A 12638-nucleotide genomic window follows, 5' to 3' on the forward strand; every position below is an offset into this window, starting at 1 on the left:
CTTGTGTACTCCAGCTGGAAGGGGTATTAAAGTAGCTGGGGTGAGTGTTTTGGGGTGCTTTTGTGGATAATGGTGGAAAATTGCTTTGGAAAAGGTAGTTTAAACAGAAGCTACTTTGGTTACAATGTACAACTAGTTCTGTCTTTTTAAAAGGTTGTAGCACCTACAACAGCAGAAGATGGTTTGTTCTGAATTTTCTGTGTTGTCAGTTTGAACAAACCTGTTTGATTTTTGTGGGTGGATGTGGTTCTTCTGAATTTCTGTTAGTTCATTTCTACTAGTCTGAAATGTTGCATAGATGATAAATTGCTTTTCCTTAGCAATGTCTGTTGCTTTTTTTGCCTTCTGGCTACATTACCCACTTGCTGTCCTTTTAAGCCAGCTTTTGTGCTGGCCATACCTGATAAGTCCTCCAAAGATCTGATTGCCCTGGCCTCTTGCATTCCTTATTCACCTCCTGTTCTTTCAGCCTTTGTCTCTCATTACACCAGATGATGGCTGCTTTTCTGTTGTATGCAGTAATACCTTGAGATGTATGTTTTGTACTAAACCTTTCAAAGGTAACTTGTAGTGGACATGAGTGAAAAAATAAAAGGTTTTCACATCCATGATAGACTGAACAGAAATCCTGCAACCAATTTTTTTCAGCTTGGAAAATAGTTTGTATTAAGGCCTTGCAACCTGCAGTGTAGCATTTGCAAGCAGGCAGCTGAGGCCAGCAGAAATCTCTTCACCCAGTTTTGTGCCGAAGAAACATAATGTAATCCTTTTTCAAGGAAGTGCATTCTCTCTGAAGTTAAATCTTTGCTCTACTGGCACAAGTGGATGTCTTTACTGGAGGGAACACTGCTATTGAAAGAGTTGCAGAAATATTCCGTCAATTTTGTAGATATTCCTTTTCTCAATTAGAATGGAAAATAATGAAAGTATGAGGCTTGTTTTTTCTTTTTCTTAATGGGTACAGGTTATGGTTAATCACAGGTACACTAGATGTATGAGTGAGATCAATGAAATCAAAAAGGCTGAAAATAGTTCAGTGTGTATGTAATTAATTACCACTTGGGGCAGGTATTTCTCTGTAATTCTTTCCTTATGATCTGTTGCTTAATCTAAGAGCTTTAAGTTTGTTTGAACTGCAGAAAGAAGGAACTATGCAAAATAATCCAACCAGACTAGCTTGAGGGAGTTGATGATTGATAATCATTTGTTTAACAGTGATATTGATTATATAGATTATCTAGATAATGTCAGACAGAAGTTCAGGCATCACCTTTTCCTTTTGGGGGTGGGAGGTGTTACAGCCTATTCCTTCTCAAGGCAGAGATTTTCTTAAGAGGTAGTGTGGGTTAATATCCTAAATAGTTGCATTTGCACAGGGGTCAGAGTCAAGAGTTGTGTTAGAGTATTGTTCTGAAGGTGGGAAAGGAGGGCTGGGAGGTCTTTAGGCTAACTTTAAGGCTGGAAAAAATATTCTTATCAGGTTGTACGTTATCATTTGGACTGCATTTTCTTTTGGTCAGTTTGTAAAGCTGAAAATCCTCTTGCTTTTATAAATGTCAGTTATGCACAACCTAGTGTAACAGTTTAATGTTTACAGGTAAATAATAAAATATATTTTTTCCACTCTCACTGGAGTCTGAAATGTCTAGAATAGGGACATGCAAAAGGTTTGCATTAAAAAGCTTAGGGTTTGGGGAAGACCCTTCAAATAGCAAGGATTCTACTTCTGAGAGTTTTTCCTTGTATTGTGATGTCAGAACTAAGTGAAGAACAGCAGCAGCGCTGTGGTCTAGGAGAGGACTGACTTTGTGAAATAAAAGGGGTGTTCTGATACCTGGTATTCCTTGAATGTTTGTGATTAGTGCTGAGTTATTTTTCAGCTGATTCCCAAGTCTCTTTTTGGCAGATTGCACTTTGCTGTTGCCTTCAAAGAGCCCCTTTCCAAGAAACTGTGCATAGTAATTGATCTCCAATTTCAGCATGTGAGGAGGGTGAATATTTTCCTTTGCAGTCAAGGATGTGTTTTTACACAGTAGTGTGTATACACTTTCTGTGTGTACACAGAGAAAAATAGATGTCATTTTGTATTTAATGTTTGCTCTAAAATAGATGGGATCTCTTCAAAACATTTTTCTTTTTTTTTCTTTCTTTACAGGTGTTACAAGTAGCACTGAGTGCTCCTGTGGGCGTAATCATTTTACCTGTGCTGTCAGTGCTTTTGGTGAATGCACCTGCATCCCTGCTCAGTGGCAATGCGATGGAGACAATGACTGTGGGGACCACAGTGATGAAGATGGCTGCAGTAAGAATACCATCCTTGACTTGTGTTTGGGAAAATGAGTATCTTTTTCTCCGTGTTTTACAGGCACATTCTGCCATTTGTGTGACAAATGTTTTTGATTGTAGATGATTTGTACTTTTGACTGACTCAGAGTTGAACAAAGCCATTGTCCACTGATATAAAACACAGTGGAAGCCCAACTCTGGCTTTTTTTGCAGCTGGTTTTAGGTGGTGCTTGGACATGAATATGTTAGAGGGAGAGGAGGGACAGAGAAGAGTACCTCTCATTTTTCTACCCTTGCAAAAGCACTATCTCTGGGTTAAATTATATAATTTTGCTGTAAATCATATTAATTAATGGAAAATAAATAGTGTGAAGAGGCGTATTGAGAGTGTCTGCCCTCTTAAGTAACATTCTAGTTTTTGTCCTTGCTGCCCTGTGAAGGGAGGGAAAGGCAAGCGCTGAAATAACATTCACTGATCTTGGGATCTGCTGAGAGATGTTACCTTGCAGGTACTGTATATCTGCATAGTGTTGGCATCTGTGTAGCTGGGCCCAGCTAGGTGAGAACTGATGTGAAATGTCATTTTGAGTGGATGTAGCATGATAGAGATGAATAGAGAAAGCCTCTTTCCATGGAGACACAAGTAAGTTCCTTTTTTACCACACAAGTAAGTTCCTTTTTTACCGCATCTCTTTGGATTCCACAGAGCGTGCTAGAATTGAAGTGTAGAAAAAAAGGCCTAGTCTCATGAAACTCCTTTCCTAAATGTTGCCCTAGAGCTGAAAATTTAAGGCTCCTGTCAGTGGACATTAGAGAGAAATTTATCTTCCTCTGCTGGATCTTCTCTCTAACCTTTCCTGGTTTCTGCTGTTGATTCTACTGTATGGAAAGGAGCTTTCCTAATCTTGTAAGTTTTGTCTTAAAGAATCTCTTCTTCCTTAAATGTGGGAGATGTCAACCCAGCTTCATGAAAATTTTCTTCCTTCTGGATTCTTGCTTCTTAAAATTTGGTGAACATTGAGCAACATGGAAGACCTTGAGTCTTGGGGAGGTGAGGCATATCCAATAGCTAAGCTGGTTTTACCAGCTTTTTACTAAGCACAGAAGAAAATTCCTTTTCTTGTGGGTTTTCTTTTGCAGGTAGATGAGGAGATTGGGGGATGGTGGTGGGATTGTTTTAACTTTTTTTTTTTGTGGGCTCAGTAACGATTTAGACAAGAGATACTTCTTGATATAATTTTCCTGGTAATTCAACAACTTCCAGCACCAAAAATTTCAACCTAAGCAGTCATGGTAGGACTTGGGGGTGGGAAAGATAAGATCTTCCATAGGAACAAGCAGGAGGTGCTAACAAGAGTTGCTTCATACAGCATAGGCTTAAACTGTGAATCTCTTTGCCAAAAAACATTGATTCTGAAACTTTAAACATTCTCAAACAGCAATATGACAAGTTTATGGATGTAAAATCCACTAAGGGATGTTAAAGATGAATGTGCCACCTCTTGTTTGGGAAGTCTTGTATTACAAGTAGACGCAGATTTTGTGTTTTGAGGAAGAACTTTTTTTTTCATGCTGCTTTCTTCCACTCTTCTCTTGGTGTCTTCTGATGCATCACGTGTCTCTTTCTGTGGCCTCAGAGAGAGGAACCCTCTTGGTCTTGCACAGTAAGATATACTATATTAAGGAGACACAATATATTAAGGAGATCTGGCCTGTATCTATTGTTGGAGACTTTTGCTCAGAAATGGCTTATAGAGTTTTGTTCAGACATGCCATAATCATATACAGCTGATGGAAAAGTAAAAGGCAGCTGTGAGGAGCAAATTCTCACAGCCTGTTTCTGTAAACAGCTAAGTTCTCAGGCAGTCTTCTCATAACAGGTAAACATTCTGTCCTTGGCTGTTTTGGGAATAGACATGGAGGTTTTGAGAACCTTTCATATCAGGGTGAGAACACAAATCTTGGTTTCAATAACAAACCACAGGTATTGAAAACAAAAGGAGGGGTTGGTGTGTAATTTGTGACCTATGATGAGCTCGGATTTTGCAATATGTATGAGCTTAATTAACACTGTTATAAAATATGCCTGGTGAATCAATAAATTGGAGTTCGATGCTGAATCAAAGGATGGGTCGATTCCCTTCGTTTTCAATAATCTATTTGAGTATAAGCTGTGCAAACTAGGAAACAGTACTGAAGAGTGAGCAATCTGCTGATATTCTCAGGCACTGGAGGTTGGAAGAATATAAAATAGAGATAGACATATAAGAGACAGAATATAAAGTGATGCAGAGAATGTGCGAACTGGGTTTGACTTCTGCCTTTTTAAATTTACAGTTTCTAAGAACGTTGGCTGCTGCAGTTAAGACAACAGAAAAATTTCTATAAATATGTTGGCAGCAAAAGGAGGGCTGAGCAGAGTCTTCCCCTTAGCTGAGTGTAGAGGGTAGCATTGTGTCAGGGAAATAAGGAAAAGACTGTGTTACTTAATGCCTTCTTTGCCTTAGTCTTTAATGCCAAAAGCAGTTGTCCTCAGGATACCCAGTTCCTTGAGCTGGAATGTAGTGACAGAGAGCTGAGTGAAGCCCCCATAATCCAGAAGGAAATAGTGACGTGCTATGCTGATTAGACACCCATAAGTGTATGAGCCCAGAAGGGATGCACCCAAAAGTAATGAGGGTGAAAGAACTTTCCAAACCACTTTGTCATTTAGCAGCAGTCCTGGTTAACTGGAGAAGTTCCAGTTGAATGGACATGGGCAAATGAAGCACCCACCTACAAGAAGAGTTGGAAGGATTGTCCAGGGAACTAGAGGCCTGTCAGTCTAACCTTAGTACCAGGGATGGTCATGGAGCAGATCATCCTAGTGCCATCATACAACATGTCCAGAGCAACCAGGGATCAGGCCCAGACAACATGGTTTTACAAAAGGCAGGTCCTGCTTAACCAACCTGATCTTCTATGACAACATGACCCATTTAGTGGATGAGGAAAAGGCTGGGTCGATGGGCTGAGACCAGTTGTGTGAAGTTCTCAGAGGTGAAGTGTCAGATCCTGCCCATGGATCACAGCAACCCCAGGCAGCACTGCAGACTGGAAAGCTGTGCAGCAGAAAAGGATCTGGGAGTGCTGGTCAACAACAGCTGAACATGATCCAGTGTGTGTGTGTGTGTCCAGGTTGCCAAGAAGGCCAGTGGCATCCTGGCTTGTATCAGCAATAGTGTGTCCAGCAGGACCAGGGCAGTGATTGTCCCCCTCTACTTGGCACTGGTGAGGCCACACCTGAAGTGCTGTGTCTGGTTTTGGGCCCCTCTCTACAAGAAGGACACAGAGATGCTGACATGTGTCCAGAGAAGCACAATTGGGCTGGTGAAGGGTCTAGAAAACGTATTGAGAGAAGCAGCTGAGGGAATTGGGGTTTAGCCTGGAGAAAAGGAGACTAGAGAGACCTCATTGCCCTCTACAACTACCTGAGAGGAGGCTGTAATGAGGTGGGGGTCTGTCTTCTACCGTGTTTCAAGTGAAAGGATGAGAGCAAATGGCCCTAAGTTGCACCAGGCAGGATTGGACATTAGAAAATGACTTTTCCCTGAAAGAGTGGTCAGGCATTAGAATAAGTTGCCCAGGGAGGTGGTGGAGTCATGGTCTCCGGAAGTGTCTAAGAGGTGTCTGGATGTGGCACTTGAGAGTATGGCTTGGGGGTGGTGTAGGTTGATGTTGGACTAGATGGTCTTGAGGGTATTTTCCAACCTTGATGATTCTGTGGTCTTAATCAGAATATAACTTGCTCCATTTATACAGAGTAGTAAAGTAATTCAAGGGGGAAGGACTAGAATAGAAACTGTCTTTTTAAATATTGCATCCTGGTAGAATAGATACAAAGAGAACTTTTTCAGCTGACAGCCAGCAGCACTTGAAGAGCAATTTAGAGGAAAGAAGAAAGCAGAAATAAAAGTTAACATTTCTGTAGCATCCTTTGCCCTATTTCTTAAGTGCATGACTTCAGCACACACATTCAAGGTTGCAGTGGAGGAGCCTGAGGAACACTTACTCCTTTAAGCCTGTTACATCTTGCTCTGAGTGGCTGCTCGTTATGAATCCAAGTATGATACTATTCTTAGCTTGTAAGAACTAGATCAGCTCTACAGATAGGCTTGTGGTAACTGTGCTGTTTTGTGTCTGGCTTAGTTATTATAGCACCAAACCTTTTTGCCAGAACAGGTTGCTTGCTAAATCCCTCTCTTCTGCTTGGCTTACAGGAGCCTTTTGTAGGTGTACTCATTTGTGGGGTTAAACTTCCATTTTCTCTGCTTGCTGACTGTGCCAGGCATAAACAGGGCAGCAGGAGTGCAAGAGCAGGGGTGGGGTTTGAGCAGCAAACTTGAACAGCAACTTGAACTTTAAATTGATTTAAGCTTCTCACGAATCAGCAGTACATGAGAACAGTCGGTTCACCAATTTTTCTTTCCTCCCCTGGCTATTTGTCTGTGACATGCATAAACTTTCCTGGCTGGCATGAAATTTTGAGCTTCTCTGTTTTGAACTTGATGTATCATTTTATTTATTGACTGAAATGATTAATTTTTTTTAATACAAATGCTGAGCTAAAGATTTGGGTTGTTCTGAAGTCAACCAGCAAGCCTAAGATATATTAAAGGCCTACTTTAAAAATTCCTCAAAAAACTGGGGCTAGTCTTTGTTCTGGAGTGGGCCCAGTTGTTTTTTCTGACTTAGGAACCACAATCTGCAACCACTTTATATGGAGTCTTCTGAGATGCTAAAGCTATTTAGATTCTTTTCCAGAAACTGTATGGATGTGCAGCTCTGAGTTTTACAGGCTGGAATTATAATATCAAGTAAATGTCTCTGATTGAAAGAGTGAACAGATGGGTTTGCAAGGAATCCCACCTTTCCACTGATCTGCTGCAAGCTAGTTTTAGAGTTACTGGATTTTCTTTTTTTCTCCTGTGAATGTCCAAACTTTCCAGAGAAATAAATCTGCAACTATGCCTTTTTAAAGTGTACTTTTCTTCAGGATATCATATGCTCATATGTATACTCTAACCCAATACAATGAGAAGAATGAGTTCTGTCTGCTTCATTGGGAAGGAGAGAGGAAAATGGGAAGATATTGGACTACTGGACTCCTAATAAAGCAAGAGACTGAAACTGGCTGGGGGTTAAGGTGAAAATTACTTTAGCAAGTCAAGATTCAGTCTTGCATCTGTGTCTCTACAGTACTGCATATATCCTTGAGTAGTTGATTGAAGTTTGCTAAATTCTGTATTAATGCAATTTTCTAGCCTTGAATTGGTAATCTGTAGTTTTGGTTAAAGAATAACAGCTTGAAATGCAGTGTGTGGTATTAAAAAAAAAGAAAGCAAGATACTTGGTAGTGAGTGGAGTTACAACTCTGAAAAACAGGAGCAGACATGGGAAACCCTTCTTTTGAGAGATATTTTCAGTTATGAGGTAAATTCTTAAAATATGGTATATTTTACTTTGTTTGGATTTTTAATACTGTGTTGCACACTTTAAAACACATCACCACTTCTTGATTCCACTAAATTTTTCCTCAACTGTCACTGTTTCTGCACACCCCAGACACTTTACATTTGTACCAGTGTCCTTAGAACATCTGCCTCCATAGGTATTTTCCATTCGTTCTGGGAGAGCCTTGCCTCTGCTTACCTGTCTCAGAAATTGTTCTCCTTGCAGATTTGAAGCCGTGCTGTGATGGAAGCCAATTATTCCGTGGCATTTTTGCTTCCTGCTCTGGATCGTGTTTACAAGCCAGAGTGCTGTAGTAATAGTAGCAATAAGCAACCTGCCAGCTGTCATGCCAGCTCCATAGACTTTGTCTGCTGTCAGCTCTCTGGCTTGCTGACAGTGTCTGCCTTGGAAGCCCTCGCTGCACATGCACAGGGTAGTTCAGCTGCCTTCCTGCCTTGTGCCAGCAGAGACTGCTTTGGCCTGTCCCTAAGGAAAGCCGCATGCAAGAGGAGGAATGGTTTTCATTCTGCCCTCCTGCACGCCCTTTGAAGTCCTCATGGTGTGAATGAGTCTTACTTCCTGTGGCAGGGGTGAAAGGATAACTGAGTAAACTTGGCCTGAGGACTGGTACATAGTTCTGTTCCTCATAAGATACACCAAATCTCCCCATAACCATCCTCCCAGAAGAGCTTTCTTGCTCTGAATTTTGGATCTGTATCATACATAATTGACTTGTAAATGTGTTACTTTTTGGGAGGCAGACTTGTTTGCTTACCTCCCTGCACTGTTGTACAAAACCTCTTCATTTGAAGGGACTGAAGAAAACTTTACTTCTTTTACCTTAAAGCTTACTGAAAGTGGTCTGTTCCCATCTCATTGAGAAATTGACACAGTTGATGTTGAGCTACAGCTCATTCAAGCCCAGTAGCGGGTCTCTTCCTTCCTGGGCAGGACTGTCACTATAACCTGCTCATCAACCCCCCCAAAAAAAAGAGAAAAATTAAGATGAGGTTAGGATAAAAAATCTCACAGGTCTTTTATTAAAATTAACAGAAACTTTGAAAGAGTAATATTCCTTCTATCATTCACTTAATCAGGAGCTCAGATGCAAAGGCTCGGGTGAAGCTTCACTTGTAAACCTCAAGTTTTAAAATCTAGGAACTCGTGTCAAGAGTACAGTATTCTCTTGAAAACACACCAGTTCCATATCTGCAATTTTGTCATATTATTGGGCCTGGAGTATGTATGTTTCCTTTAAAAGGCACCAGAATTAATGCAATGCCCCCTCAGGCAGAGTGCTTGTGATCAAAGGGCTGTGAAAGATTGGATGCTGATAGTCTTTACTTTTTCTTTTTTTTTTTTTCTTTTCTTTTTTCTTCTTTTTTTTTTTCTTTTGACCCACAACATCCTTAAATACAGTTCAGCAGTGCAATAACATTTTGTTATTCTGGAACTAGATTTTCTAAAATGTTTGTTAGTAAAATGCAATGTCTCCTTTTTCTTCCTGAGAGTGGAATAACCTCCTTTATTTTTGTTCCTGGATTTTTTGCCTGCTGTGCTGCAGATCTCAGCAACAGATCTGTTTGTGGATATGTGTGTGTTTTTACATATGCACAAGTATGAACATAGCTGGGGGTGAGGCTGCACTTGTCTAATGTAGGTAGCATGATTTTGTTTTGGTTGTATTTATGTTTGAAATTGACTTCTTATTCTTCACATGAATGAGAGTTTGTCTGATTAAGTAGCCAGTATTGTTCAAGCCTCTCTGTGTTCCAGAGCTCTGAACACCAGTTGCTTGCTGTCCTTGGGTGCAAAGCAACCTGCTCACCACAGGCAACAGGGATAAAGTGTTCAAAGGACAGTGGGACGTGATTCAGTCTGTGTTTCACCTTATAAACTTCCCTTTTCCCCCGCCCTCCCCCTTCTCCTTCTGCTTGGCAATAAAAGAGTGTCCTGTGTAATAGGAGTTGGGAGAGGGGGAGGAATAGCAGGCTTACGATAGACCTAGCTTTGCTGAAACATTGGATGATGTCCAGTGTGACCATGCAGAGGGATGAGCTCAGGGAAATGGTTGGAACTTCAAAGGCCTTTTTGTATTGCTCACTGTCAGTTGACAGATGTGCTCTCTTTAGCTGTTGCTGCCCAGCCTAGTTCTTCCCACTGGCTCCCCTTCCTTGAGTTTGCTCCCCATCCTGCCTCTGGCTCTGCCTGGAGAGGCAAGTTAGTACCTGTCTGTCTGGGTATTTACCTGCTTTCAACTCCATCTTGGGACTTGCCTTTGCTCATCTCTCCTAGGAAAATATTGTTTCTTTGCATTGATATGGAGAGATCAAGCTGGAACTGAGCAGAGAAGGGGCGTTGAGGCTTAACTGTGTTTACTGTTGGCATAGCCTAATCCTGCTGTGAGCACTGGTGAAAGCATTTTACTACAATCTGTGATTGGTCTCTTATCAGGAGAAGTGATGCCTATGAAGGACTTGTAGCTATTTCAAAAAGTAATACATATCCTTCATTTTACAGGTTGGAGAAGGGGGAAAAAGAGGTAGAAATGTTCCAGGGTCATACCTCAATATCAAGATAGGATAAGAATATGGGGATTCAGTTTCTAATCTTCTTGATGCTAATCCAGTTTGTCCTCCAGCAAGATGAAGAGGTCTTGTTCCACCTCTGTCAGTGAAAAGACTTCTTGCTGCTTCATTTGTATTTCATGTACCTACTTTGTGACTATGGCTTTTAAAGTTAGCTATGTGAGTGAAAATAATACACTTAGCAGACTGTATAGCTGCTCCATTATGTCAGAACAAGACATAGTGGTGGTTGTTTGAATGTCCTAAGTGTGACCTCCTAACTTTTGAATTTCCTCTTAACTTCAAATTTCCAAACACTTTGGATGTATTTACAACGGTATTAAACATTCACTGTGTGCTAGTGATATGGCCTTGGCTTTAACTCTATAGAAATAAGACTCATCAAAATATGAAGTGATAAATGGCCAAGAGAAGAGCTGATTAGTAACAATCCTAGAGCAAAGGGCTGTGCAGTGGAAATGAAGCCTGATGTTCTTAGAACAAATCGAAGGAAACTGGAATGGTTTTGTGTAAGCAGTGTGCTTTTTAGTGGGAAGAAGGGATTGGGAGGGCAGAGCTAGGAAGAGGGGGATTAGGAAGATTGCCCCCATGTGAAAGCTGCTCCCAGAATTTCTTGCATTTTCTTTTGAAGCATCTGTTTCTGACCGTTATTAGATTCAGATTACAGGTTTATGTGGATCCCTGCCCTGATCCCATTGGCAGTTCCTCTGCTCTATGAGACATCAGCCCTCATTCATTAGGTTGGGTTTTTTGGTCTCAAGTGGGTTTGTGGTTTTTCTTCCTCCTTTAAAGGAGAGCTCCTGTAGAAGGAGATTTAATTCCACCCTGCCCCCACTCCAGTGTTTTCTGGGCTAGCACACTTTATCTCTGCTGGGTTAGGGAATTTGGTCCTCCTTTGTATATGGCAGTTTGTGTTTTGCTCTCTTCCCCTGTGCTTGAAGCTTGATTTTTATATCTAGGGGGAGTATGAAATTGGTTGAACTGTTCCCTGTAGGGGTGGAATTTCATTTTATGTCTTTAGCTCATGAAGGGATGCAGCAGTTCAGTGGGATAATGGTATCTGCTCTGAACCAGCGCTAATGGCTTAACCCTCTGGGAGCCTGAAGAATTCTCCCCTGGAGAGTGAGCATGCAAATTCCCTTCCAGGTGGCTCCTGTGCAGTCCTTTGGTGATTAGTCATGCTAAAGCATCTGCTGGGAGGATGGTCTTAGTCTTGAAATTGCAGCTGAGGCCAGGGAAGGTCTTTCTCAGCGTGCAGTGTTTGGAAGTTGTTCTTGGGGGAGAGAGGTCTGATCTGTGGGACTGATTGTCTGAGTCAAAAAATGTCCTGGTTTTATTTGGAAGCAGAGTTTGCAAAATGGAGAGTTTTCTACTTCTACCTGCCCTGAGGAAGAAGACAAAACTCCTTCATTTTGCTGCAGCAAACCACAGAAACTGAAATATAAGGAAGGGGGCCAGTTACTGGAAGATCAGGACCTGTAGAGGGAAAATAGAGATTTCTGTGCTTCACCTTTCTGAGTATTTCTTATCCTTCATACCCCTCTGGGGCCCAGAAGTAGCTGGATATGAGATGGATAGATATCTGCATGGGGTAGCCTAGACATGATGGGAAAGACCTTTTCCCAAGGACCAATGCCAAATTCTTTGTATGTTGAGGGCAATTACATCTGTTGTGATGTCCTCAGATACAGAAATGCCTGCCACACTACAGGAACAACTGAGAAGATTATCTGAATTTGTGGTTAGAAAAATGAATGTTAGAGAAAGTCTGAATTTATCTGCCCTAATATATTCTTAGAGAGGGGGGCTTTTAGGACAAGCCCTTGGTGAAAAATGTTGGAGGGCTTGCTATGGAGAGCAGTGAATGATTCAGTATGGATAATCCATGCATCTTTAACAGGACACTGGTGGCAGTCCTGGGCCAAGGGGAAACAGAGGGTTGAGAAAGCTGGAAAAACTGAAAATGTGACTATTTGTTCTCCTTATTAAATCATCCTCCTTTTGTGTGTGGCTGCTGTCTTCACCTTCCTTTTTTACCCACCTCCCTCCCCTCTCACTCCCACCTCCAGGACAGTGTTGGCAGGAAAGGGAGTAGCAGCATAGCAGAAGAGGGCTGGCCCGCCTGGTGACAGATGGGAGTTGCTGTCGGCAGACTGGGCTGGGATGAAAGGGTTTCAGGCAGGGTTTCAGGGCCTTTCTCGCCCTCGCCCCGTCACATCACTGAGCAAATGCTGTTCTTTGGAGAACACACCTGTCAGGAACAGTCTTGTG

General features: G+C 41.6%; 1 protein-coding gene across 2 annotated transcripts in view; it reads left to right on the forward strand.

Annotated features, from left to right (window-relative positions):
* LRP4 (LDL receptor related protein 4) overlaps positions 1–12638 on the forward strand; it is an 84477-nt gene that overhangs the window by 38568 nt on the left and 33271 nt on the right. For both annotated transcript variants that reach the window (XM_058807905.1, XM_058807907.1), the window contains exon 2: positions 2156–2302. In XM_058807905.1, the coding sequence (XP_058663888.1) occupies positions 2156–2302 (147 nt within the window). The remainder of the gene's footprint in view (positions 1–2155; positions 2303–12638) is intronic.

Source organism: Ammospiza caudacuta, chromosome 6 (genome assembly GCF_027887145.1).
Source record: "Ammospiza caudacuta isolate bAmmCau1 chromosome 6, bAmmCau1.pri, whole genome shotgun sequence".
Classification (NCBI taxonomy): Eukaryota; Metazoa; Chordata; class Aves; order Passeriformes; family Passerellidae; genus Ammospiza; species Ammospiza caudacuta.